Here is a 27952-nt window from a genome sequence, read left to right as displayed (position 1 = left end):
CTCAAGCCTGTCAATGCCCCTCTAGATGCCATCCCTTCCCTGCACCACACATCTTTGTATCATCTGCAAACTTGCTGAGTGTGCGCTCAATCCCATTTATCTATACCAATGATTAAGACATTAAATAGTATGAATCCCAGTATGGTCCCTTGAGGGACGTCACTGAAGATGAACTCCATCCAGATTCCAACAAAATTCCACTGCTTGGGATCATTACTTTTATTATTTAAACTAAAAGTTACTTGATCATTTTAATACAGCCTGGTAATTAAAATGGCAAGCTGTGACATTTGATACATTATGTATGATAGGCTTATAAGTATCCAAAGCTGGGTAGCTTAAATGTATTTCACATGAAATTGTAGAGAATTTTATTTTCAGTGAAGCTAATTGAGTTGGCAATGACTTAGAGCTTAAAACAATGACTTTTTTAAAATGACACTGTGAAATATTTTTAAATGCTTCTAAGTATCAACTATCCTTCATAAGTTTAAACCTTTCAAAGTTTAAATTAACAACTATGGGTTTAAATATAAAAACTTTCAGCATTTAAAATATTTTTAGCATTTAAAAAATTTTAATGTTTGTAACATTGTAACATTCTAGAATTTTAAATATTGAGAATTTTTCTTAGATATTTGTGATCAAAATGTGATGGTTTTATGTGCCACAGTGAAAGATTGTCTCTAATACTAATTTTCAAGCTAAATATTATATTTCTATTTTAAGGTACTCATTGAAATATGTTTTTAAAGTTTTTTTGAAAGTTATATTTTCCTGTGAACCATTTTAATGTTTCCTTTAGGTCTTATTCAACTCTAATATGAAGGTGAACAATTTTTGAATATACTTAGAAATACTCATATTAAATATTGTTATTTCTAGGCAAGGGAAGGACGCACCACGATTGTAGTAGCTCATCGACTGTCAACAGTTCGAAATGCGGACCTTATAGCTGTCTTCGAAGGCGGAGTTATCACAGAACAAGGGAATCATTTTAAATTGCTTGAGAAAAAAGGAATCTACTACAAGCTTGTTAACATGCAGGTACCTTTTTTCTCACTATCTGTTGCCTCATTTTCTTTTTTATATTCCATGCCCGTAGTTAATTGTATGCTATTGGAAGTATGAGGAATTCTGTAGCATATTTTGTTAACAGCAAAAAAAATACATACTTTGAAAGGAGAGCAGTAATCTGAGAGAGTTTTTTTTTTATACCAGACCTATTTAAACCCAGGATAGTACACTTTTAATCTGCTAGGGATTTAAACTTAAAAGATCATTTTATGTTTTCCTTTTATGCAGTTAATGTAGAGCAGCTGACTACAGTAGTTTGCTATGCCATTGCTTGTTCTCAGCCTATGATAAAAGGTAAAATACAGTAGCTGATACTGGAGGAATAGAGTATGCGTATCTTAAGCTGTTTAGTTATAATCCCTCATACTGAATTTCTTTCTAAAGAAAAAAAAAAAGTGGAGGAGTAGGAGAAAAAGAAAAATAATCCAGCTATGCTGAGTGCAAAAATATGTACGCTTTTAAAGTTGTGTAGCCAGAAACAAAGTGATTGGAATTAACTGAAGAACAAAATACTTCAGTACATTCCAATGTCCCATGCAATAGTTAGGTTATAGCTGAGCTTCACTTTACCCTTCTGTGTCACTGGTGTTTTACTGCATAACCACCATGCCCATTGAAAAAACTGAAACTTCTATCTCAGTGTGTCAGACTGATAAGAGTAAACTAGGCCAATTGAAACTTTTCTTCATAAAATAACTATGAGAATGCATTTGGTCACTTTAGATTCAAAGTACCTTTGTGTTCAAGCAAATATGATAATGAGAAAAATTAGGAAATATAAAATGGAAAGAAAATAAAAAATAATGGAAAATAACAAAAAAAAATGAAAGAAAGCAAAAAAAGGTTATTTTTATTAATAGTACAAAAAGCAGCAAGAAATAAAAACTTACTGGAAAAAAAAGAAATACAAGTTGAAGGCAACTTTGAATCCAGTTACTATTAAATACCTCAGTGGTGGATAGACATTTATTTATTCTATCAAAAAGGCTGCCAAAACTACCACCAAAAGAAGGGCTCTTTTCCAGACTCTTCAGATTTTTCAGTCAAAATATTTTTTGACGTGTTTCGTTCTGAACTTCCTCATTAGATTTAAGCTCAGGAATTGTAAAGAGTATTGTGCCCTAAAGAGGGGTAATTTTTTCTCACTTAATAAATAAACAGTGTATCCACTGAGAAATCATTCAAAAAGATCCCAAGATGAGTACAAATGGTTTACACTCAATTTAAAACTCTGTTAGGAGTTAAATCATAAAAAAAGAGCTGCTACTTCCACTCCCATGCCCTCCACTTAGTATAAGTACTTTCTTGAGAGGCAGGGTACTCTTATATATGAATCAAGCTCTGAAGATAGAGATCTACTCAAATATAAAACAGATTTTCCTATCTGCTTTATAGCATTATGTACTGTTTTCCCCGTATCTCCTTCCACTGAAACAATCAAAGTTACTTTTACTTTGGTTACCTCATAATTTTGAAAGTTCAAAGTAATGTATGTATAATTAATCTTAGCATCGTTTTTTCCCCTCTTTTAGGCAATAGAAGCTGAAGTTACATCATCAGAAGAAGATGAGAACACACTTAGTGTCAAAAAAAGTGAATCTGAACCAGAATTTGAAGAATCTTTCACAAAAGGATTGAGAAGACGATCAACTCGGAGAAGCATGAAAAAGCCAGGAGCACAAAATGATGATGCTGATGACAAAACAAGTTCACCTGTAAGTATCTATGCAGAGCTGTTAGTGAACTTTGACTCCTTTCAACAAAGTATGTTAAAATTAAATTAATTCTCCTGCTCTAGAAAAGTACAAGATGAAGGAGGCATTTGATAGGGGCAAAAAAACCCATGAGAATTTTCTAATTCTAAATAGCCTTTGACTGATAATATTCATAAGTTGTCTTCTTATTCTCATAATGAATGATTACATGAATAAAATGGGACTTAAAAAATCTATAACAAGGATGAGTTTATTATTGAAAATGAATTTGCTATTAAAAAATATACTTACATGTATTTGCATACCATACTGACATAGTCTATACGGGTTAAACATTCATTTTTGGATCAGAAACAGAACATTTGGCCCAACACACAACTTACAAACCTTACAAAAAACCCATACAACAAATACTATTACATTTACATTTGCAGCAAATACTTTGCTGTTATAAATTGCATAATGAACAATTACTTGAATTAATTTAGTCATGGGTTACACTCAACAATATGCCCAGAATGAATAGTTCAGTCAACAATATCAAGAGTACTGATCAATGAAAATGATATAGATAAACTAAAATATGATTACAAGGTCTGTAGATATATTCTAACAGCTCTTTCTTAGAATCATAGAATAGATTGGGTTCAAAGGGACCTTTAAAGGTCATCTAGTCCGACTCCTCTGCAAGGAGCAGAAAATATACAATCAGTTAATTATTCATGTTATTAAAACGTCTACATTTTGACTTCTCTTGAGTAGATTATTGGATACATACATGTTTATCCTAACAGAATTCCCTTTTTTTTAGGATGAAGAGTTACCTCCAGCTTCATTTATAAAAATTATGAAGTTGAACAAAACTGAATGGCCATACTTTGTAGCTGGAACTTTATGTGCAATTATCAATGGAGCTTTACAACCTGCATTTGCAGTCATATTTTCAGAAATTATAGGGGTAAGTTTGAATAAAATATGCAAAAAAACCTACAAAGTCCACAAAAATTATTTCTAATAAAACCAGCTCTTAAGCAATCACTTCATAATGAAGCTAAGGGGTGGATGAAGCACTATTACAAAAATCTGAAGAATTACGAGATTTTCAAAAACCGGAAAATCTTGCTACAACCTGAAATTTGCTTGTTATACCTATAATGAAATGTAACATATGCTCAAATTTTATATGAATGCAAATATCTACCAAACATAGTTATTGGGAAACATGGGAGTATTTTAGATAATTAGCTGATTTTTAAAAATGTTATTTTAAATATTATTTTATAGATTTTTGCAGAAACTGACAAGACCGTTTTAAGAGAAAAGAGCAACTTATATTCAGTGCTGTTTCTAGTACTTGGGATCATTTCATTTTTTACTTTCTTTTTTCAGGTATGTTTTATTATTTTAGCTTTATTATAATTGTTCATCATGTTTTAGAAACCAGATCTGAAATATACTAAAAATTTGTATCTTCTTAATAGATGTCTCCAGCTCAAACCAGAACCCACGTTTATGGTTCTAGATGTGCCCTGTGCTGAACTGAATCTTTGTTGACCTAGAGCTTCTCATGTGTTGGAGACATTCCAACCTATTCTGATCTCTTAACTTCAGAACTTCCTCTCTTATTCAGCAGTCAAACACATCTCAGCATGAAACTCTGGATTCTATCACTCTTTTTTCCATTGCCACCTAACAGCCCACCCTTCCAGCCTTTACACTATACCACTCCCTTCTCACCCTCAAGCCTTCCTATTTAAATCTGTTAGTAATTGCAAATCTACCCATCTCTTGCCTTAGCTTTCCAATTTCTTATTCCCCAAAATCCCCTCTCCATTTCATTCTTATGTGACCTCCCCTTCAAAGATTCCCAAGCCCAGTTCCTCAAATAACACCCATCATGCTGATATTCAGCTCCTTCTGCTTAAATACTAATTGAACAGTTATAACCAATCTGCTGCTCTCACTGATCTCTATAGCCATCTCAACGTTTTCAAGAAAAGCATTTTAACTTTACTGTAATTATTATATGTATCTAACTGCTACAACAGTGCAACAGTGAAAAATTAAAAAAAAAAACAGCTAGTAATCATACAGATACAAACCTTGGCATTTCAATATTTTAATATATAGCCTTGTTTATAATTTCTGAATATGTTTGTATAGTTTTATCCATTAAATAACCCTACACAGTGAAATAATAAAGTGCACTTAGGACAGCAGCATCTCTTGCAAAAACCTCCTTGTTTATTTATGGAATTGTCTTTTTGTACATGCATGCAAGAAGGCCTTGAGTAGAGAAGACTGAGTTGTAGATGGCTATGACAGGTTTGTTTAATTTATAAATGTTCAGATAGAGTTTTTAATATAAGTGGGAAGAGTTAACTGAGATGTAACACCCCTAAATTAGTGAGAATAAAAAAAAAAAAAAACATTCTTACAATCTCTTTATGTAGCACCTATTCACTGATGTTCTTTTGTGATTTTTTTCTAAGTCACATACTTGTGCAAATTTACTGATGGTACAGGAGCACAGCAAAGATAATGATCAAATTTAACTGAGAAATATTTGCTGATTGGAATATGCCATAATTTTTCTTAGTATCACATAGTATAGTTGCATCTGTGGTTTGTATTTTAAGAGTATTCAATTTCACAAATGTTGATTTCAACAACTGATGTTTGTAGTCACATAAAGGTGGTAGTGAGCTAAACAAAGCTCATTATAAACACTGATGTCGTACTAAAATGTAGGAAGAATGTATCTTCCCAAAATTTAACCAGCATATTCCTTTTTGTATCTTGTTAAATTGATTCATATGTCTGGCTAAAAATATGCTCATTATAAAACATCACTTATGTATTACTGCTGATACCTATGTCAGTTTGTGTTAGGATCTCGGGAAGAAGTCTTAATTCCATTTTAGTCAATGGGAAATTTGCATTTGACTTCAATCAACCCAGACTGCCTTATGAAGTCTTTAACCTAAAACAAGTGGCCTAGATGCCACTTGTTTAAATCTGACTTAGGTCAACTCATAAAAAAATGAAGGCAAAGGGTTGATTAGTAGTCTTTTCTTCGAAGCATGCTGGTGAAGCAGTGCTGGGAAATACTGCTATGCTCTCTCTATTTTTTTGAGAAATAATATTTGAATGTCTGTACTGCAAACTTACTAGAATTTATTACTAGTAAGCCTGTTTTTACATTTGCTTGGAGCAATCAGAGACAATGTATCTAAAATATTTTTTGAATAAACACAAAAAATGTAATAGTATGCTAAGCATTGTACCTTTTCTCAAATAGGGTTTCACATTTGGCAAAGCTGGAGAAATTCTTACAATGAGGCTTCGATTCATGGCATTTAAAGCAATGCTTAGACAGGTAAAGATAATAAATATTTTTATTTCCAAGGTCTTAAAAATAATTAATTATATAGATATAGATTGTATAGATGGGGCTTGTGAAACATTGGAATGGTGGATGCCCCATCCCTGGAAACATTCAAGGCCAGGTTGGACGGAGCTCTGAGCAACCTGATCTGGTTGGAGATGTCCCTGCTCCTTGCACAGGGGGTTGGACTAGATGACCTTTGAAGGTCCCTTCCAACCCTAACCATTCTATGATTCTATGATATCATAAAATAAATGTATTCTATATTATTCTATCACATTATGACTTGTCTACAAGGAAGATTCTTTAAGTCAGTCAAGAAACCAATTTGGTTAGTTATGTGTGGTTAAGCAAAATATTCTTAGAGTGAGAGACTTAAATCCATACAAATACAAGAGATTTTTATGTACTCCTTGCAAGGACTTAGATTTACAGCCAAGTTACTATCACCTGGCAAGTTGATGTGCACTGGCAGTATCCCATTACGTGTTCATTTGCCTACTTTGCTTTCTTGGTGCCCTTTCTCCCCTAAAGAAACGCAATGCAATGCAGCTTACATTGTAACTCTTACTTCAAATGTCTGATTGAAATTGCAATAGGTACAGATATGTTTTTATTTATTTATTTAAGGTATCTTTCAAAGATTTCCCAAATCTATAATTGTTGTTCAGTAATACAATAGTGAGATTGTATAGTTAAATCTAAAGCCACTTTCAGAGACTTAAAATATAAATATTTCATAGTGTTTTTAAGTAATTCATGCAGTTATCTAAATTGGCCTTAATTTTGCATTATTTCAGAACCAGTATTTTAGATTTTCAAATATACGATATATTTCTGGAGTTTTATATCTCGCACATAAAGCTACATATAGACACAGAATTTGAGTCCTGTGAATGTGACTATTTACAATGCAGACAGAAAGCTGTTGTAGTTAGAGAAACTATGATTTATAGATCAGCCTCACTGAAAATCTAATGAAAGAGCAATCTTACAGTTGAGTCTTAAAGTCACAAATGCCTATACTGCATCACCAGGTTTTCATTCAATGCATCTTACACATTAAAGTTTAAATCAGATATCTGGCCACATGGTGAATAAATTATAAACTTCACACCTGACTAACAATTAACTTTCATCAGATAAACCAGTTTGGTTTGGGGTTTTTTGTCTCATAACTTCCAAATAAACCTCTTCAGTCTGGAGAGAAACAAAGCAATGAATTGTGAGTTTTTAGCTTGAAAATGCTTTACACTTAATTCATCCCCTAACAGCTTTGCAGTTGTGAAGGAGTGTGACTGAAGAGTCATCTCCTCCAAGGAGATGTAGATGCAGCAGCAGGGGAGGTGGGTAGATTTTGGTTTTGGGAATCCCCCAGGCTGCCCTCCTTCCTTCTCAGCAGTGACAGAGTACACATCAGATCATCCACAAGCATACGCTTTTTTCCAAAAATATTCATTGTGCAATGAATTAGACTTCATTAAATATGCAGAACTGATGCACCACATACATAGTTTTCTGACACTGAACTCAGTTATATTAAGTAGACCTCAGTTTTACTTTGTGGATCATTTGAAATGTCCAAAAACTGGTCCTAAGAAAAATGTTTCTTATTGTAGGACATGAGCTGGTTTGATAATTCTAAAAATAGCACTGGAGCATTAACTACAAGACTTGCTAATGATGCCTCACAAGTGAAAGGCGTAAGTAAAATTTTGTTTTGGAATTTTTCATATTTGATTTAGTATGTAGTAAAGTTGCAGCCTGGATTTGACTGGTTGGGTAACAGTCTTGACTTTGACAATGAAAATTTACTATAAAATGATAGCTGGTATAGAATGTACTGATGTGTTTTAAAACAATGATGATAATACATGTTTACAAAATTATTTCCAAGCAAACCTCTGTTGCAGTTTAGTTCCACTCAGGACTATGCCCTACGCAGTCTCTCACTCACTCCCTCCACCCTCCGAGGAAATAGGGGAGAGATAATATAACAAAAGGCTTGAGGTTTGAAGTAAGGACAGGGAGAGATCATTCAAGTTACCATTACCGGCAAAACAGACTCAACTTAGGAAAAATTAATTCAATTCATTAACAATAAAACCAAAGTAGGACAATGAGAGAGAAAACCAGATCTTAAGAATACCTTCCCCCTACCCCTCCCCTCTTCCTGAGCTTAATTTCATTCCCAATTAAAACACATTCTCCTCTGCTCCCAGTGGCAGATGGGGAATAGGGAATGGGGGTTGCGGTCAGTTCATCACAGGTTGTTTCTGCTGCTCTTTCCTCTCAGAGGAAGAACTCCTCACATTCTTCCCGTGCTCCAGCATGAGGTCCCTCCCATGGGCTACAGTCCTTTGTGAAACTGCTTCTGCGTGGGTCATTTCTTCCACGGGGTGCAGTCCCTCCAGAATGGCTGCCCCAGCGTGGGCCCTCCACAGGCCACAGCCTCCTTCAGGCATCCACCTGCCCCAGCGTGGGGTCCCCCACGGGCTGCAGGTGGATCTCTGCTCCTCCATGGACCTCCATGGGCTGCAGGGGGACAACCTGCTTCACCACAGGCTGCACCACAGGCTGCAGGGGAATCTTGGCCAGGAGCAACTTTACTTCTCCCCCTCTTTCACTGACCTTGGCGTCTGCAGCCATTCCTCTCACAAGAAATTCTTCACCACAGGAAGGCAGACGCCTCTCATGTTTTCTCACATATCCTCTTTTCTCTTCTCTTGGCCAGGCCAGGCCAGGCCCAGACAGCTGCCCAGCAGGAGTCCAGACAGTGAGGCCCACAAGTCTTGTGCCTCCTCCTCTCTGCCTACACTTCTGCTTTGTTTTACCTTTCTTAAATACGTTATCACAGAGGTGTTATCACTGTCACCAGTTGTCTCGGCCCTGGCCAGCAGCAGATCTGCCCTGGAGCCAGCCGGGTCCTCCAGACTAAGGGGAAACTTCTAGCAGCTTCTCGGAGAAGCTGCCACCATAGCCCCACTGCTACACAAACCCAACATAACTTTTTTTAAAGTTTACTACTTTGCTGTATTGTGCTCTTTGTTATTAAACAAGTTTATTGATAATCTCTTTATATAAGAAATCTGTTTAAAGAGATCTTATTTACCTAAAGATATGCATCTCAATTTGCTCAGTTTATGAGCTCCTACTATTTTTTTGATCATACAGATTCCTTATATGAAAAAAAAAAATGGACATAGTAGCAATAGACTTCTTTTTCCTTGTTAACTTTTTGGAGATTCTGTAGAAGTCATTTGTGGAATTTCAAGGGTCTGTAATATTAGGCTAAACAGCACTGAATGTAATTATTCATGTACGCTTAAGTAAATCTTTATTGCTGCATCAAGTTACGTAGGGTTTTTTTTTCGGAAATGAGGAATTCTGTAGTATCTTTGGCTTTATAAGTTAAATACTTAATTTTCTTCTTCACCGGGCTCTGTGTGACGACTTATAAAGCTAGCTGCATGATCTACAAAATGTGACAGATTTTAATGTTTAGCTGTAAATGTAAATATGGAATATGTTTAAAGTCTGCTCAGTTTCAAGATCACAATTTAGAAATTGCAGTGCAATTTAAGTAACCAGAATACGGGGAGAAAAGAATTAAATGTGGTCTAGATGATTTTCTATAAAGTCATTTAAGAAACTCCCATTTTGAAAAATAGCAAAACTGAGTTAAGATTTTCTAAATAGTGTTTTGAGAATCAGGAATGTAATAGGTGAAAATGCTTTGTTTATTTAAGATGCAGTTACTTTAGCAACAAATGTGTTTTTTCTTCCTCCAGGCAACTGGTGTCAGACTGGCATTAATTGCCCAAAACATAGCTAACCTGGGGACTGGAATCATTATATCATTAGTTTATGGCTGGCAGCTGACCCTGCTACTTTTAGCTGTTGTGCCAATCATTGCAGTGGCAGGAATGATTGAAATGAAGATGCTGGCTGGGCATGCTAAAAAAGACAAAGAACAGCTGGAAGCTGCAGGAAAGGTAGGTCTAGATAAGTTTATCTGGTTTTGTGTAATGTATAAAGTCATGTTTATCAAAGCTTTGTTGATAGATGTATTACTTCTAAATACAGTACATATCACAATATTTAATTTCCAGAGACAGCTAGACTCTATGTAGTTACACTAGAAGACCTACAGACCATAACACCTCTTTAATAATAATAATTGAAGACTTATGTTATTAACTGATTTTTTTTTGTGATTGGTAAATGCCAAAATGTGCTAAACAGTATTCAGGCACGTTCTTTTCTCCTTCCTATTCTGATCATCTCTATTTTCCTTATTTTGCAACCATCTTCATTTTGACATTCCTTTTTTTCTTTTCTGTAATCCCTTTTTGGCATGTTATCTATCTTACATGTATTATACTGCTCTTTTTTCCCTCCTTCAATCTTATTAATGTTTGCAGAGATAATATGTATATATCCACTGGTTTCCAAGTCTGCTATTCCTTTATTTCTTGAGTGGAAAAGAAAGATGAGAACTGAAAAGTGAGAAGGTTAGACTCTTGTTTAAGAAACTAGATGAAGGCATTTAATGTCACTTCATTCCAAAAATCCTTTTGGGACAGAACAACTATTTCATCATGTCCCAGGTATTACTTTCTTCAAGGTAAAACTCTAAAATCCCTTCCTATATCCTACTGTTTTTAAAACTTACTGTGAATAAAATCATTTATCTAAGGCCATGCACATAAGGAATGGTATTAATCTTCATATTTGGTGTTTAAATGCATATTTCTGCATATGTGCTAGCAGTCTAAAGTCACCTTACAGTTACTGGCAATGTCATAGTGTCTGGGTGGCCTCCAGCTGCCATTTCAGAAGGGAATGGATCTATTTTATGTTCTACGTTGTATCTACTGTGCCTTACTCAAATGTTTTGAGTGTCCTAGAGGATCTCCAACGGCACAAGCCACCTGCCTGTGGGCAACTGAATTAGAGTCCTTCCCACTCCAGTCAGTCATCCTGGAGAAAGAGACTAGGTAGGCACATAGCGCCTAGGCAGCTGAATTGCTTTCTAGTTCTGTTGAATAAGTATCCATTGACTGCACTGGTAGCTTAGACACTTACATTCAGGTGTCTTAATCTGGATTTGAACTCCCCCTCAGTAACTCCTATTTACTAAATGGGTTTTCTTTCCATCATGTCTGTAGATAAAGTTGCTGGAAAAACATTTTTGTCCCTACAAGTCCACAGGAAATTCTGCGTAATGATCTTTCAATGGGCTTTTTCATAAAAGCCAAAAAATGCATTTCCTTTCCTTTCAACTGACTACATTTCTTCTGCTTCTTCTTTCCAATGGCTGAACATTTGCTTCATATTGCTTTGCTGCAAGTTAAGACAGAAAAAAGTTGACAATTCTTAGTATAGGCACTAGAGACTTTCTTAATGCAGTGGATTGTGAAGAATTAGCACAAGTGTTACAAAAATGTATGGGTTTTTGCAAAGCTTGAGAAAATATTTTCTGTTCTTAGCCATGTGCGAGTTTCCCCTCTCAAGATCACCTAAGCAAGCAGTAGACTACAGGCATTTTATTCAATTACCAATTTTTTAAAAATCAGTTTTCTTCAGTGAAAATGGGGTTCTACCTGGAAAATTTGCTTTCTGCAAAGCGTTGCTGAACTTACATTACTAATGAGGAAAAAAAAAGACTGCTCCTTTGAGTATTGGTGAGACAATACAACTAAGAAGAATAAAGTCTATTTCATTTCCTTGTTATCATTAACATTGTGTATTACATTCAGATCAATGAGTCAATTATGTGCAAATTTTCAGACAGTGGCACAAGCATTACTGAGGCTATAAGATAATTATATTCCTATATTTTAGAACAAAGATAACAGTACCACAGTTTAAAAATCTTTGGTAACAGTTCATGAATAAAAATGCTTTCAGGTCTGTGGTTTAACTTAGATTAAAGTAGCAGGGTATGGAGGTTATTTGTTTTTCTCTTTTAAACTGTAGGTATTTGAACCGTATGGTGAATTTCCATAACTCTGGTGTCCTGTAAGACATGACATACAGGATCATTTTTCTGAATAGAATTTCATTCTGTTTGTAGAATCATAATCATAGACTATCTCACATTTGAAGGGATCCATGAGGATCATTGAATTTCAACTCCCTGCTCCTTGCAGGACTACCTAAAAATAAACCATATGAGTAAGAGTGTCAGACAGATACTCCTTGAACTCTGACAGCCCTGGTGCAATGACCACTTCCCTGAGGAGCTTGTACTCAAGGTGGCGCCTCACCATTGCAGCGTAGAGAGGGACAGTCATCTCCCTTGACCGCATAGCTATACTGTACTTCATGCACCCCAGGACATGGTTGGCCCTTTTGGCTGCTGGGGCACACTGTCGACTCATATTCAACTTGCCATCAACCCAAACCTCCAGATCTCTTTCTGTGGGACTGCTCTCCAGTCTCTCACCCCCTAATTTGTATGTATAAACAGGATTACCCTGTCCCAGGTGCAGAATCTGGCACATGCTCTTGTTTAATTTTGTATAGTTTGTAATTGTCCAGCTCTCTAGTCTATCCAGATCTTTCTGTAAGGCCTCTCTACCCTCAATGGAGTCCACAACTTCTCCTAATTTAGTATCTACACCAAACTTACAAACTTACTGTACATTTGACCCCTGTATCCAGATCATTTATAACAATGTTAAAGAGCACTGGCCCTAAAATTGAGTCCTGCAAAATCCCACTAGTGACTGGCCACCAGGCTGATGTAACCCCATTTGCTATAACTCTCTGAGACCGATTCATCAGCTGATTGTTTACTCAATGTGTGTTGGACATTTTATCCAGAAGGATATTGCGAGAGAGAGTACCAAAAGCTTTGCTAAAATAAAAACCCCACATCTACTGGCTTCCCTTGGTTAAATAGATGGGAGTCAAGTTAGTTAAACAAGACTTTGCCCTCATGAACCTGTACTGGCTATGACCAATAACTGTATTGTCTCTAAAGTGTTTTTGAGTAACTTTCTCCATAATTTTACCAGGCACTGAAGTGAGACTGACAGGCCTGTTGTAGTACAATAACTTACTGAAAATGCTCATGCTTCTCTGTGAAGCTTCTCTCCTGCTTTTTGTGTAAGTGCTCAGTTCAGAAAGCTTTATGCAAAACAGGGTCTTTGCTGACTTCTAGGCAGGAGCTGGAAACAGAGGGCATTCAAGGAACTAGGTCCAGAGTGTTCCAAAGCACTAGTTCACAAGAGCTTTATGGAAAATATGAGCCATGTAATACACCAAATGCAGTAACAATAGTATGAAAAAGAAATGCATATCTATTCTATACTTTCTAAAATTAAAATATAAAATGAAGTTTTAGGATGTTAAAAAACATTACCAGTCTCTTGGGGGAAAAAACTCTTCCTAGCTTCAAATGTTTAGATGCAAAGAATCAGGGGACTCCCCACACCTCTGGGGAAACCCAAGCATTAATAGGAATTTGGTGCTGAAAAAACACCATCGCTATGTAAAGCCCTTCTTTTATAATCTAAATTTGCATGAATATAAATATGCAAGCAGATGTACCTAATTTCTGACCTTTTTCTGGGCAGATGCCATCTAATGGTTAGCTTCAGATTTATACCTTTGAGTTATTTAGAATGATAGAATGGTTAGGGTTGGAAGGGACCTTCAAAGGTCATCTAGTCCAACCCCCATGCAAGGAGCAGGGACACCCCTGTGATCTTGTACCCCATGGCCAGTTCTGGTTATTAAGATGAAAAGTTCACTCATTCTTGAGTCTTTTTTCTAGATATACTTTCCTTTTGTTATATTCTCTCTTGACTTTACTTTTATGGTCTTTTTTAGACTAAAAGCTTAAAGCATGAAATGTATATGTCAGCAAAATATCTTAGACAAGGTCTGCAGAAGTCTAGCTACCTTACTCTTGGCATTGTCTGTTAATTTCCTGCTAATGTATACTTTCTTGTACATACAGTTCTCCGAGTTGTAAACAGACATATTACTGTGGATTTGTACAATATCTATGCTTGTGAGTGACCTCTCCTGCTAAATGACCCATCCTTAGAAGTGAGACTGATTCGCAACTGAATAGAGCCTAGATATAGGTGTTTAATACTGTTTGAGGTGCATTAGGAAACTGAAAACATCCCTCCCTATGAGATTGTCAGGAGTAATACGGTACATGTGGGAATCTCTGTCCTCCCAGAGCAACAGCAGTTGAGGCCAGCTGGAATACCCAACATACCACCTATTGCACTGCAGGCAATGTGTAGGTCATGGACTCAAGCTCAGTGTTTCAACCAGAGGTGAACAGAAGGATCCAGCACTGGTTCTGGTGTCTGAAGAGATGTGATTGTTCCAGGTGTTTTCTGTTGGCCATTTCTAAGTACCATCCTCTTCTACATGCATATGGACTGAATTAACCATAAAAGCTCCTAGCCTCACTGTGTTGAGGAAGACGTTATGGGCGCTTACACTGACTACATAAAAGCCTTGAATTGGTTGCTCCCATGTAGGCATGCATCTGCTGCCTTCGGATGTTACTAGGTACCTTTGTGTATGCAAATGACTCAAGGCTAGAGAATCTGCAAGCTTAAAGAAGTAGTATTGATCAGATGAAATATTTACTGCTGAGACCAAAGCTAGGCTTTAGGCACATAAGTAACCTGGACATTCTCAGTATAGCCCAGACTCAGTGGACTGGAAGTTGAATGCTAAATCAACATTTTTCTTATAGAAGATTTTATCCATAATTGTCACTGCTGTCTAGTGGTTTTTCACTGCTTATTTGGAGGACATTAAAGAGATCTTATCAGAAAATTCTGAACGTCATCAGAAAACCTCACTGTCATAAAAAGAAAAATGTAAAATGGTTAATTTTGATATCAAAGGTCCATGATTTTAATAACAATTATAAAAATATAAAATTATATTTCAGCAGACTTTTTATTAGTTTAGAATAAGGAATTGCAACATAATCTTAACTTTTGATTAAAACATTTGTGTTTCTATTGCAGATTGCCACAGAAGCCATAGAAAATATTAGAACTGTTGTTAGTTTAACCCGAGAAAGAAAATTTGAGTTGATGTATGGAGAACATTTGCGTGTACCATACAGGTATAATAAAAATCACTAAGCTAAAAAAAAATTCTGTATTTAAATTATAGAATAAATTACAAAAATTTCCTCAGACTAACACTGATTTGTTTTGTTAGTGTGTATGAGTTAATATATATTTTAGTTACCTCAGAATTCATGTAAATATTTTGCATATTTTTTATTTAAAAATGCAACCACCAGACAACGTTTTTGTTCTTTAGTTTAATTAATTTTCTGTGATAATATGGGTATCTTTATTGCAAAGTCACTTGGTTTGGAAAAAATGTTAATTTTAAGTGAGCTTTAGAAGTCGTCTAATCTGTCCTCTTGAAGTGTTTAAGATGTTTAATTAAAAACATTTAAATGTAAATTGAATATTGCATTAAGCCATTTTTGAAAGCATGAATATGGTTGAAAACATTTGAATATTTACTTGTTGGTTTGTGACTGAAATAAAAGGAATATAAATCTACCTCCATTAAATCAAAATTTAAAAGTCTTAAAGTAAAAAACTAAAAAGATACTGTCAATTAAATTTTTATTTGTTCTAGAAGGAAATGTTTCATTTTCAGACCCCCATGAGAAAAGTAAAGGAAATGGCAGCATATGTACAAAGAGATGATGGGAGACAAGTGGGAGTGCTGCTAATACATCCACCATAGTAATTAAGTGGTTAGAGCACAGTGCAGGATGTAAAAGATATTACTTTAGCTTTTTTCTAGGGTGCTATGTTTTGCATCTGTATCTCACAAAGTGCAGGACAGTGCCTAACTGTTCTCAGGGTGGACACTGATGGAGTTGCTCCAAGACTTTCATGTTGTTGTTCTAGTATAGATAAGAACTTACTGCAAGTAAAATTGCAAAGTAAAGAAAAAAAATGACCAAAAAGTTTGGCTTTGGCTGAAGGTGAGCTAACAGCTCTGCTCTTTTATTTATTTTTTTTTTCCATCCTACGTGATGCAGTAGTACAATTTCAAATGTGTTATTTACATCTCAAAGTGGTAATCGTGGACTGAACTCTAGAGTGTTTTAACACTCAAACTATGAGATGGTAAGACAATAATTATACAGAGCAACTAAGGTGTCATCTTTTTCTGCACCTATATTCCAAGCTGTTCTTGGAAGTAAATAAAATTCTGTAAACAAAACTAACTTTCTCTTGGACACAGTCCAATAGGAGACAAGGCATTGTGTTGTTTAAGCATGAGTACACTTCTTACTCGGTATCATCTGAAGTCAATTAATTGGTTTTTGCGTACTAGGATGTAAGTATGAGCGCACATTTTAATGAAAACACGGATCCTTTCTTACAGAAATTCTGTGAAGAAGGCACATATATTTGGATTTTGTTTTGCCCTTTCACAAGCAATGATGTTCTTTACCTATGCTGGCTGTTTCCGGTTTGGTGCCTATCTAGTGGCAAATGGCCACATGCAGTATAAAAGTGTGTTTTTGTAAGTATCTCTTTTGCAATCTTTTTTTTTCTGTCAGTCCAGACACAGGTCTTTATTTACTTCTAGAGAGATCATGAATCCATTGGGTAAGCTCTGAAAAAGCAGGCAAATTCTTCTTCTGTTCTTAAAAATAATGAAAGCATGTTACAAAGTGGATACTCTAGGTGATTACAGTATGTAAGCTGTGCAAGTAGGCCTAATTTTTTATTTCCTCTTCTGTATTTATTTGGGACTACTATGTTTTCCAGAGGTAGAAACAGTATCCTTCTTACATCACTTTGTTTATTCTCACCAGTCTTATTTTTTTGTGTAGCTGTGAGGTCCTCTGTATATTCTACAAAAAACATACTTGTACCTGTTTATTGAAGCATAATAATACTGTAAAAATCTTAAGAATAGGTCGGCATCATCTTTGTTATTTGTATGTCAGGTTTATTAATTGAAATTTGAAATTTTATCTAAAATACATGTTAAATAATTGGAGAACAGGCTTCCATTAGGTAGATGCTGTTCACTGTAAGGGAAGGATAACTAGATTATTTTAGATGACATTCTGATAAGAAGCTTTTTCACTTAAGTGAACCAGTTTTGTCTGGGAAATGAAAGTATGGACCATGAATGTAAGAACAGTATGTAGAATATTGTACCTACCCATAGTCAGGTGGACCATTTTATTTTTAATTTAGACAGGTACTGCAAATGAAATATGATTCTAATTTGCAGTATTCTTAGAAGGTGTATCCATTGCAATCTGAAATTATACAAGGAATAGAACAATTATTTGTCTCTAAGGGCACTTTTTAGACTTTTAAGGGGAGAAACTGTAGGAAAATTAAAGGAATGTTTTTGAATGTTCTTACCTTTATATTTTGGGTTTATAATCACTGCTTATCCAATTATTTAGCATAATACATAAGAGCCCCTATCGTAACAAAAGCTCCATTCTTCTAGGCCATATATAAACTCAGAATAAATATAATTTCTAATTTAAGCAGCAATAGCTTAATACAGGTCTATGGAAACAAGTATGAAAAGAATGAGATTCTACCAGTATGGATATCAGTGACCTCAATACTTAAGAAAGGCAAATCATACCAATTTTTTGTTGGCAACTTGATTAAAGAGAGTTAACACAGCTAATTTTGATTGGAAGATGTTGGGAAGTGTCTGCATCCCATCTGCTAGCTGAACATCTCTAGCCAGGTAGGCAAGTGAACTTCCAGTGGCTCAGTGAAACTTGGAAGAGATTCTCTGACCTAAAACTATGTGAGCCCTTCTAGGCTGTTCAAATGCAGAATAAAGCAGATTAGTTTATATAGCTCTGAAGAAAAAAGATAAATATTCATATAAATGAATTTAGCTTACTTTGCCTTAAAAGAGGCTAAGAGATCTCATATGTCAGTTACCATTTCTCAGTGATGAGTACTTCTATGTTGTGTGGCAGCTGAGGACAGCAGGTTCTTCAACCATTCTAATGTAGCCTGTAAAGATACATCTACGTTCACCATAAAACAGTAATAGTGTAGTTTTCAACCTGGTTTTGGTGTTGTGAATTCTGGAAATTTTTCCAGCAGAGCTGTGATAGCAGATTAAATCTTTATTGTCACTTTATTACAGGCTTGGTTTCTTATTTTCACTGATGTCTTAAAAATGAATCACTAACTTCCAGATGTCATTGAACCATAGAGAGGAAACCTGCAATAGCAGAACAGGATTAGAGTAAGGATTTTATCATCCATTGACCGCTTTCATCTTAGCCCCGGTTGAGATTTATTATAGTTAACTAGTATTAATAATTAAAGAAATTAGTGCTAATAAGTAACAAAATCATTGAATTTGGAATGGAACCTTGTTTGTCTCACCTCATTAAAAGAGGATGAAAACAAATTTCTGGAGCTAAATGAGTAATTAAAGCAATAATAGTTGGTCACTTCTTTATTCTTTATAAATTTATTTCTCTGAGTAGAAGAAAAAGTTGACTGCAGCCCTATTTCCATTGTCCTTTTCTTTATTGTCTATTTATTGATTTTTATTTTTTTTTAATAGAGTGTTTTCAGCTGTTGTATTTGGTGCAATGGCATTAGGACAAACCAGCTCTTTTGCTCCAGACTATGCCAAAGCCAAGATATCAGCAGCCCACTTGTTTCTGCTGTTTGAAAAAGTACCCTTAATAGATAATTACAGTGAGGAAGGAGAGAAGCCTGTAAGTAAGCCATGTGTAATGAGTGATATTATTTATTGACAATATCGACAGTACTCTTGTCACTTCCTTCAAACAGATTTTTCCTCTCCTGATTACTTCCTTATCTCAATGTATTCTCAACACTTTATCCAAACACAGCATGGTCTAAGTTCTCTATTGTGAGTCTAACTTTTGCCAACACTGTCTAAGATTATTTGTTTTGAAGATCTGATTAAGGTACAACTTGTGTGGAATTCAACCAGCAGAATTATGAGCAAAACTATTTAAAAAAACCTGAACTATTCAAAATAGTTCAGTGCTATATTCTGATTTTATAGCTTTACAAAGATTCACACCATGGAGTTAAAGTCAGCATTCCAGCAAATGCAAAACTCTATTGATTTCAGTTAGGGGGAAGAAAAACAGACTTCTGCAATTCTATTTGAATCATCTGTCAAATTGCCTTAAAGATGTAACAGTGATACTATTTCAATTTCAGGAAACATTTGGGGGAAGCATAGCCGTCAAAGATGTGATATTTAACTACCCAAACCGACCAGAAGTCAAAATCCTCCAAGGTTTGAATCTAAAAGTAGAAAAGGGACAAACTCTGGCTCTTGTTGGTAGCAGTGGCTGTGGAAAGAGCACTGTTGTTCAGCTGCTTGAGAGATTTTATGATCCACTTGGTGGAGTAATGGTAAGTATTTTTGTGAGAACCTATCAACATGTTAAGTGAGGATGTGCTTATTTGGTTTTATGTGATAAAGTGAAATAGATATTTCTAGTTTTATTTTTTAAATATTTTTAATGTTCAAGACAAGCAGTGGCTCATCAGGGTTCCTTGCTTAAATGCAATGGAATAATATAATAGAAAAAATCCGGGTTTCCCACATTATAATGAATTAATGAAACAAGAATTAATGAAAATATGCCTGATCCACAGCCTAATGGTGGCTTTGAATTCAGAGCAAATTTCCTAAGGTTCTTGTGTTAAGAACACTTTAAAAGTTATTAAATATATGTATCTACTTCTTTATAATATAGTAATAGAATTTGCCGTCTATGCTCTTTCCTAAAATAGTGAACATTGAAAAAAATAATTTTTATCATAATTTTTACTTGTCAGAAACACCTTTCAGAGCATGCCCACTTACCAACTGATAGACTGTAAATACTCACAGTAATTTTGGTTTAAAAGACGTCTAGGGTTTCCCACTTATTTTGCAAGTTTACAATTTTTTTTTTATTTTATTTTTTTTTTACATAACAGTAGTATTTATTGCCATTTTCTCTTTGATGTAAATGTGCTCAGAGATTTTGTTTGAAAAAGAACCCACACGCTTTGGGTTGGATGAGGTGAGAATAGGATGGATTTCAGAACTTGTCCCTGCAGGGATACTCACTCAGTTACACTGTGAACTGAGTGAAAGGAGTGTATGCTTAAAAGCACTGTCCAAAGAATAGCTATTCACAACAGCACTATGCTAGTAACTATGCCTAAAAGCTGTGCTATTTGGTGTTGTGGATCCAAAATGCATAATAACTGAGCTCTCTAGCTTCATCAGTAATTTTTCACATCAAATAAGGAACAGGAAGCAAGCTTTAGTAGCCTACAAATCCATTAGAATTCTAAGGAAAAGAGATGGCAAATACCTATGTAGTCAAAAGCAATTTCTTTTTTTTTTTTTTTTTTCCCCCTTTATATCTGCAGATGTAGAAGTGCTGCGACTGTTTTACATGCATTTTGCATCAGGTTCATTACAATATCTTTCCTTTGAAAAACAATTATATTGGCCGCAAATTGGCTGTTCTAGCACAAACTATGGGATTAGTAGATTAATCATGGGCAGCAGCCATGCTACGAAGGGGGCAATTCTTCAATTCCCGGCTGGTCATGTCACTCAATATAGAGCCTGAGCACTGCAGTGGGTGATTCTCATGGAGATGCAACAGCCCTCTTAATGTCCTGGTATATTTGTGTCCAAGTTGATATGACTTGTATAACTATGAATCAGATCTATCCAGAAAAAAAAAAAAAATCTGTTATCTTTTATCTACTAGACAATTATAGCAATTCAGTAACCAAATTTAGCAGAAGTGTGACAGAGTTGCCAATAAAGAAAAATGGTTGTGAATGATGTCTTAAGGAACCTAGAAGTAAATTTGTTCATTGTCAGGCATTACATCACTATTAAATTTAAGATTGGATGCTTGGCTTAGAAGTGTGCGAATGAATGAACCCAACTCTTCCTTTATTTTAATGGAATACTACTGCCAATCTGTTCCTTCAGTGGGAATGTGTATGTAAAACAGAGGAAGGTTTTCCCACCAAAGAACAAAGGAAATATTACCCAAATTTCTTTGAAGTTACCTCAGGATATCTTATCTTCCACTGTCTCCAAAAACCTGGTTAAGTCTTGAAGCAAAGAAAAGCACTGAGGCAGCAGAAGTCTATCCTCACTTTTATCTAATAGCCCTTAGAAAATTTTGGAACATAGAAGAGAAGGAGGGGAAGGAATTATGTGAGCTTCCAATATGGTATCTCTAAGGAAAGAGCTGCCATTCTACAACTTTTGTGTATGAATTTACAATAAGTCTCAAATACACATACAGCTATGCGACTGAAATTTACAATGTTTGGTTTCTCAGCTTTTTGATGGCAAAAATGCAAAGACGCTAAATATCCAGTGGCTGAGAGCTCAGATTGGTATCGTCTCACAAGAACCAATCCTGTTTGACTGCACTATTGCTGAAAACATCGCATATGGAGATAACAGTCGGCAAGTGTCACATGAGGAAATAGTTAGTGCAGCAAAAGAAGCCAACATTCATTCCTTCATTGAGTCTTTGCCAGACGTAAGTTATTCCTTTTCTATCCTCAGAACTGGAGGTGACCTACTGTGGCAGGGAAAAATTGTGTCCATTTATGGTTCCCTGGGGTACGATAATTCCCTGAGAATGCAAATAGATCTGAAACTGATTTTTAAATCTTATCCTTTCTTAATTGTGTTTGCCATACTTATTTTGCTCTGGGATGCTCCATAGTCAGATGGAAAGCTGAACATTTTAGATATGAGGGAAGAAAATCGGGGAAGAAAATACACAGCTCTGTGTAATTGAGAGCTGGAAGTGTGGGGTGGGTTTTTTTTTAAAAAAAACTGGTGAGTTAAACATTTGATTTTAAGCTCGTATTTATCTCAAGCATATGTAGAAAACTCTGCTAGACACCCAAGTTTCTTATGCATTTCTTCCAGTTATATGTAGTCAGAAATGAACATTTCTAGTATTCCTACAGTTCAAAAATTACTAAGAAAGTCTGTCAGATACATATATCTGACAAATACATCATAATATAAGAATGAACATCTTGGGTCAATGAAAGGTCTGCCTTGCACAAAACCTTGTCCCAGGCAGTGACCAGCAACACTGCTTGTAAATAAGTATTCAAAAAGACTAAACATTTAATCACATTTCCCCTGGATTCTTATCTAACTTACGTAATTTGTGAGTTGGGAACTTCCTAAGGTACAAATCATGTTTTATTATTTAATATTCTGGATGGATTCTTTTTCTGCAGGTTGACAAATCAGTTTCTAACCTAACTTGTATCCAAAACTTCCTGAAGCAAAGAGGTTGCCAAGCTTAGTTGTACATTTTATATATTCAGCTTAATTTCAGGCTGTTAAGCTGCTTTTTGCATTTCTTGAAAAAATACAAAGGCTAAAGCCTGTGATTTTTGCAGATCATATTTAGTTTCTAATGCCTTAACAAGAACTGCTCTTTCCAAAACTTTGTAGCGAAATCTTGTGATGTGTAATGATGTCTCATAAAACTTTGGTGCTTTTTGCAACCAAATATACAATTCCTCAGACTACTGTGACCTAGACATGAGTTTGCCTGGAAATCTGACTGGCTCACCTTAACTGACATAACTAAATTGAAAGCATAACTGTCCAAAACTGTAGCGTAGATGTAGATAAAGTGCATAAATATCTATGTCTATATGTAGATATAGTATATCATCTGGCCTGAAAAGGATATATCTTATACATTGCTATTTCTTTTCTTCAGGATGAATAAATGTGAGTTAGAATAACAGATTGGTTAGGACGCCAGCTTGGAGCGTTCAAGGTCAGGGTTTGATCCCCAATATTGTCATAGACTTTCACTAAGCTTTGATATTCTATCTCCTGATTGAGAATAATGTTGCCTTCCAACCTTAGAGGGGTTGTTGCTTTGAATTTATTAAATGCTTGATGCTGCAAAGAAGTCTTCTAGTGAAAGATCTGTAGATCTGTGGCAGATAGCAATTCTGGTCCTCTGTTTTCAGAGAGCTGTTGCTATGGAATATGCAGTTTGTGAACGGGTGGTGTCGGGGTCAATGTGCTTAAATATACTTCAGAATCAATTTGCATTCATAATCTGAAATTAATGTATTGTTTCTAGAAATACAATACCAGCGTAGGAGACAAGGGAACTCAGCTTTCTGGAGGTCAGAAACAACGTATTGCTATTGCCCGAGCTCTTGTACGTCAGCCCAAAATTCTGCTACTGGATGAAGCTACATCTGCCTTGGATACAGAAAGTGAAAAGGTAACTTGATTGTGAGCCAGGAGTCTAGAATCTAAATCTGTGTTTGTTTGTATTATGATTGTTGTTTTCACTCCCACAGATTAGACCACAAAGCTGGAAATATGTTGTTTTATGCAAATTGTATATTTATGCTAATAACAGACAAATATAAAAGTCTTACTCCTCCTTGCCAAAAAACCATAATTTTTTTACATCTGTATGGCAGTAGGCAGATTGAAGTAGCAATGAAGAAGGCATTTCTTTGCCTGGAATTCTTCAGGCTTCAATTGGAAAAGTGCTATCAAAATTGAATCAGGAGGCGCAACCTTCAGAAGCTGAAAAGATTGAGGATGCTGTCAGATAACTTTTTTTTTTTCCCAAGAAATGGCCAAATCTTGCTTTTATAATTTGTCTTGTTTTTCCCATTGCTCTCCAGTCCTTGCTATAAGGTCATGGCTAATATCCAGAATTCCAGTGAAAAAATTACTTATTTCTTTTCTAAGCCCAAAGCTGCAATCTTGGTATAACAGAAGTACAATCTAGCTGTTGAAAATCAACTCAGTTTCTACAAAAGAACTTACTAGTAATGAGGCAAATATTGTAACAAATGAAAAGCTCTAGCCTCATGGACCAAGTTTTGATCAATTCTAGGCATAAAAATACAAGGTTTGAAGGGAAGATGCCATTAAATAACTCCAGGATTCTGCGTTTTCTTAATTATGTTCCAGTTAGGTACAGAAATTTAATCTCTTATTTTATTTTTCTTTAATAAACACACTGAATAAAGAAAAGAAAGCACAGATTCCTGTTAGTATTTTTCTGCCAGTGCTAGCTTTAAGAAAAACATAATTTCTCAGGGAGTCTCATGACTCGTGAGAACTAGTATGATAGTAGTTGACCCAACATTACTGACTTAACTCCCATAGAGAATTAATCAGTCGTGGAAGGGACCCCTGGAGGTCTCTAATCAAACCGCCTCTTCAAACAAGGGCCAATATTGAATTCAAACTAGGTTGCTTAGTGCCATATCCAGTCGGGTCTTTTAAAATCTCCAAGGAGATTCAACAAGCTCTCTTTTGTCCCTGTTCCTATGCTTAATTATTCTTGCAGTGAACATTTTTCTTATGTCCAGTCAGAACCTTCCCTGGTACAATTTATGACTGTTTTCTCTTATTCTCCTAGCATGAATCTCAGTCATGGACCTAGCTCCATGTTATCATGGCATCATGCACTACAACAGTTTTGACTACTTGCCAACACAGGCTAATTCTAAAACAGGAAGCTAAAGCCACAGATATTCCCTTTCCTTCACTGTCATATTGCAGTTTACCTCACAGATGGAAACTGAGGTATATGTCTTGACAGCTGCCAGAATAGTTCAACTTTTGGTTTGTTTGCTGTGCAGATTGTCCAGGAAGCGCTGGATAAAGCCAGAGAAGGTCGCACCTGCATTGTGATAGCTCACCGCCTCTCCACCATTCAGAATGCTGACAAGATTGCCGTGATCCAGAACGGCACAGTTGTAGAGCAAGGGACCCATCAGCAGCTTCTGGCTGAAAAAGGCATCTACTATTCTTTGGTCAATGTTCAAAGTGGGACAAGCAACATGTAAATTAAAGGCAGTACTTCTCTCTGAACTGTGACTGTAATTATTTCTATATTGCTATTTTTGTCACTGTAATTATTTCAATATCGATAGTCAGTCTTGATGTTTTGTTTTTCCTCCTTTCTTTTGTAAGTCCTACAAACCCGAGAAATACTAAGTAAACATGTACCGGTTTCTCACTACTCATTTTCGTTATCCAAACTACTTTGTGGCCAAAGCAGGTGCCTGTTGCACTCATAAAAGTAGAAGCATGCTAAGCCAAATGTAATTAATATTAACTTGCTTTGAACTCTGTCAAAATCAGACTAATCATACGTGTCTGGTAAACAATCTGTAAACACTTTCATGTTCAGTAAAAACAGTTTTACTATTGCTGGAAACAAACCTCAAGCCTTATCCTCACTGTGCCTGTGTAAGGCGCAGTCAGTCCTGGCCTATTAAGCTTGTTATCAACTTGTTATGAGAACTTGCAGGTCAGCTGGAGCTTGATGCTAGATGTCTCTGGTTATGATGTGGAGTTTTAGCCTGGGATGACAGCAAAGGTCTTGAAAATATGGCACAGGATGAAAAGAAGGGTCCCAGAACTATAAGTACCTCACTGACAGTCAGTTACTGATCATGAAGAGATGCAACCTTAAGAGCTGGGAAAAGACTGCCTTAAGTATAACAGAGAAAAGAAGCAGCGGATAAGAAAAAACCAACAACTCACGGATAAGGCAAGGCACTTGCTGCAGCCTGGGAACGTAGTCTCCCAAACTCCTACAGGTCAGAGGTCAAGGGCTAAGAACTCTATAAAGACAGCAATTTTTAATTAAGTGTGAAAATCTTGAATTTGGGCTTGGAGGAGGGGGAAGGAAGCACACTCTTTTCAGTGTTAACTTCCTTCATTGAAGAGCTCTTAACTTGATCACGCTCATGACAGACTCTCAAGGACTGTAACCATTGGTGCTAATTATGTGGCATCAGCTCTGTGGTATTTTATTAGTTGCTAATTTAGGATGACTATTAAGGACTAACTGCTTTGAATATGCAGTAATAGTGATTAATAATTATTAGGAACTAACCATTAGTAATGTATATTGTTAATGAATATGCAGTAAAGTTGTTTTTTTTTTTAAGTTTAAAACTGGCCTGATTAATCAGTCTTCCACATTTCTATTATAGCAATTTCTGATTCCCTAAGGTTTATACATATGATCTGTCATATATACATGTAGATATTTATACACACACAGCCTGACTGACAGCAGTTAGGCTCATCAGTGTACTAATAACACTCTCCAGAATATTGATTGATACAATCTCATGGTATTCCTCTCGAATCACTTACCGGTTTTCTTCTCTTTCTGTCTTAGATGGAAAACAAGTTTGAGTAGCAAATTTGTCTGTTTCCTGTTTATGTATTACTTGATACAATAAGGTTCTTGTCCATTAGTAAGGCTATTCACCTGCCCCATAGTACAAATAATTTATACGCGCAATTGCAAGAATGGAATTGATATTCTTTAACATTATAGTCTGAAGATTCAAGTGAGAATATATTTAGGTTGATGTTTTCACTAAATTCTGGATTTTAGTATTTTATTTTTAAAACTAGGCTTTTTAATTTTTTATTATACAATTTCTAATGATTCAATTAGTAATGGTTGGGTTGTTTCCCCAACTTGTATCTTTTCAAAAATGCTTGATTTACTAGACAAATTTAGCTCTTTCAGAAAATCAGGCAAGCACTGTAAATGTTTTACCACAGACATCTGAAAATCAGTTTTGAAAATTTTGGCCATATAGTTTAAGATCTATTTCAGAAATTTATGTCAAATGTAGAAACTTTCCAAAACAATCTATTTTCCTATCCTTTTTGTCCACATTTCTAAAGAAATAGTTCCCTTCTGTTGAGATTTATGCAAAAGTTTGCATAATAATTGCTAAACATCTTACTTTTTGTTGAGAGGGGCTATAAGGAAAGCAAGCACTTTCCTTTAAGGATAATGGATCTTTGTTTCCAAATCCACTGTAAATGCTTAAATAACCATCCTGCTGCTCACAATTGCTTTCCTTTCATAATTTTCTTTCATAATTTCCTTTCAGAAGACTACAAAAATCATATTACTACTATTGTGCTATCACCAGATGTCTCATCATGTAATTTGTAGTCACAAAGCAAAAAGGACAGACAGGGACACCTCCAAAAATGTGTTCTTCACCATATTCTATTCATACACTTCTACATTATAATGCTTGATCTAAAGGAAGTGTTGACTGACCTAGGACAATTCTGTTTTGGGGACCATTATTCTACCATGTCTTTCTACAGGGCATAAGAGATCTTACGTCCTAGCTGTGCCTTTTCAGTTAGGTTCTGAGATGTTTTTCAGTCACCTTGATATCATAAGATATCAGCATATCTGAGCTCCAAGTCATAGAATCATAGAATGGTTAGAGTTGGAAGGGACCTTGAAAGATCATCTAGTCCAACCCCCCTGCAAGGAGCAGGGACATCCCCAACTAGATCAGGTCCTCCTCATTGGAATAGTCAGCACTCATCTTTGACCATAAGCACCCTAAACACTTGAAGATCTATATGTGTTGTTATTCTGAAGTAACTGGCCTTTTAAACTCTGTCTTCTTGTTGAGACCATGCAACAGTTTCCAGCAGAACTTACCTTTCTGGAGGAAGGTAATCTAGCAGTGTTTTTCACACATTTCTTGTGCCTCTTGCCCCATTACCTTTGGAACAAGTCGTTAGAGAGATATCAACATCAACTTGGCAATCCAAACCACTTTCCAAGCATATGCCACTGACTGGGGAAAAAAGGAAGCAAGAAGCACCTGAGTTCAACAGTTTGATAGCCCTCCTGCTG

The 27952-nt window shown here is 35.7% G+C and overlaps 1 protein-coding gene across 3 annotated transcripts in view; it reads left to right on the top strand.

Annotated features, from left to right (window-relative positions):
* The window catches only part of ABCB1 (ATP binding cassette subfamily B member 1), a 61337-nt gene extending 36215 nt beyond the window's left edge, over positions 1-25122 (top strand). For all 3 annotated transcript variants that reach the window (XM_086742240.1, XM_086742238.1, XM_086742239.1), the window contains 14 exons: positions 886-1047; positions 2610-2792; positions 3604-3750; positions 4077-4181; positions 6094-6171; positions 7800-7883; positions 9972-10175; positions 15195-15295; positions 16591-16731; positions 18778-18934; positions 19413-19610; positions 21563-21769; positions 23360-23506; positions 24891-25122. In XM_086742240.1, the coding sequence (XP_086598366.1) occupies positions 886-1047; positions 2610-2792; positions 3604-3750; positions 4077-4181; positions 6094-6171; positions 7800-7883; positions 9972-10175; positions 15195-15295; positions 16591-16731; positions 18778-18934; positions 19413-19610; positions 21563-21769; positions 23360-23506; positions 24891-25097 (2121 nt within the window). In that variant the 3' untranslated portion in view covers positions 25098-25122. The remainder of the gene's footprint in view (positions 1-885; positions 1048-2609; positions 2793-3603; positions 3751-4076; positions 4182-6093; positions 6172-7799; positions 7884-9971; positions 10176-15194; positions 15296-16590; positions 16732-18777; positions 18935-19412; positions 19611-21562; positions 21770-23359; positions 23507-24890) is intronic.
* The last annotated feature ends 2830 nt before the right edge of the window (positions 25123-27952 follow it).

Source organism: Chlamydotis macqueenii, chromosome 2 (assembly GCF_036417535.1).
Source record: "Chlamydotis macqueenii isolate bChlMac1 chromosome 2, bChlMac1.mat, whole genome shotgun sequence".
Taxonomy (NCBI): Eukaryota; Metazoa; Chordata; class Aves; order Otidiformes; family Otididae; genus Chlamydotis; species Chlamydotis macqueenii.
Note: the sequence above shows the minus strand (reverse complement) of the source record. Positions and strands in the feature narration are given on the sequence as shown.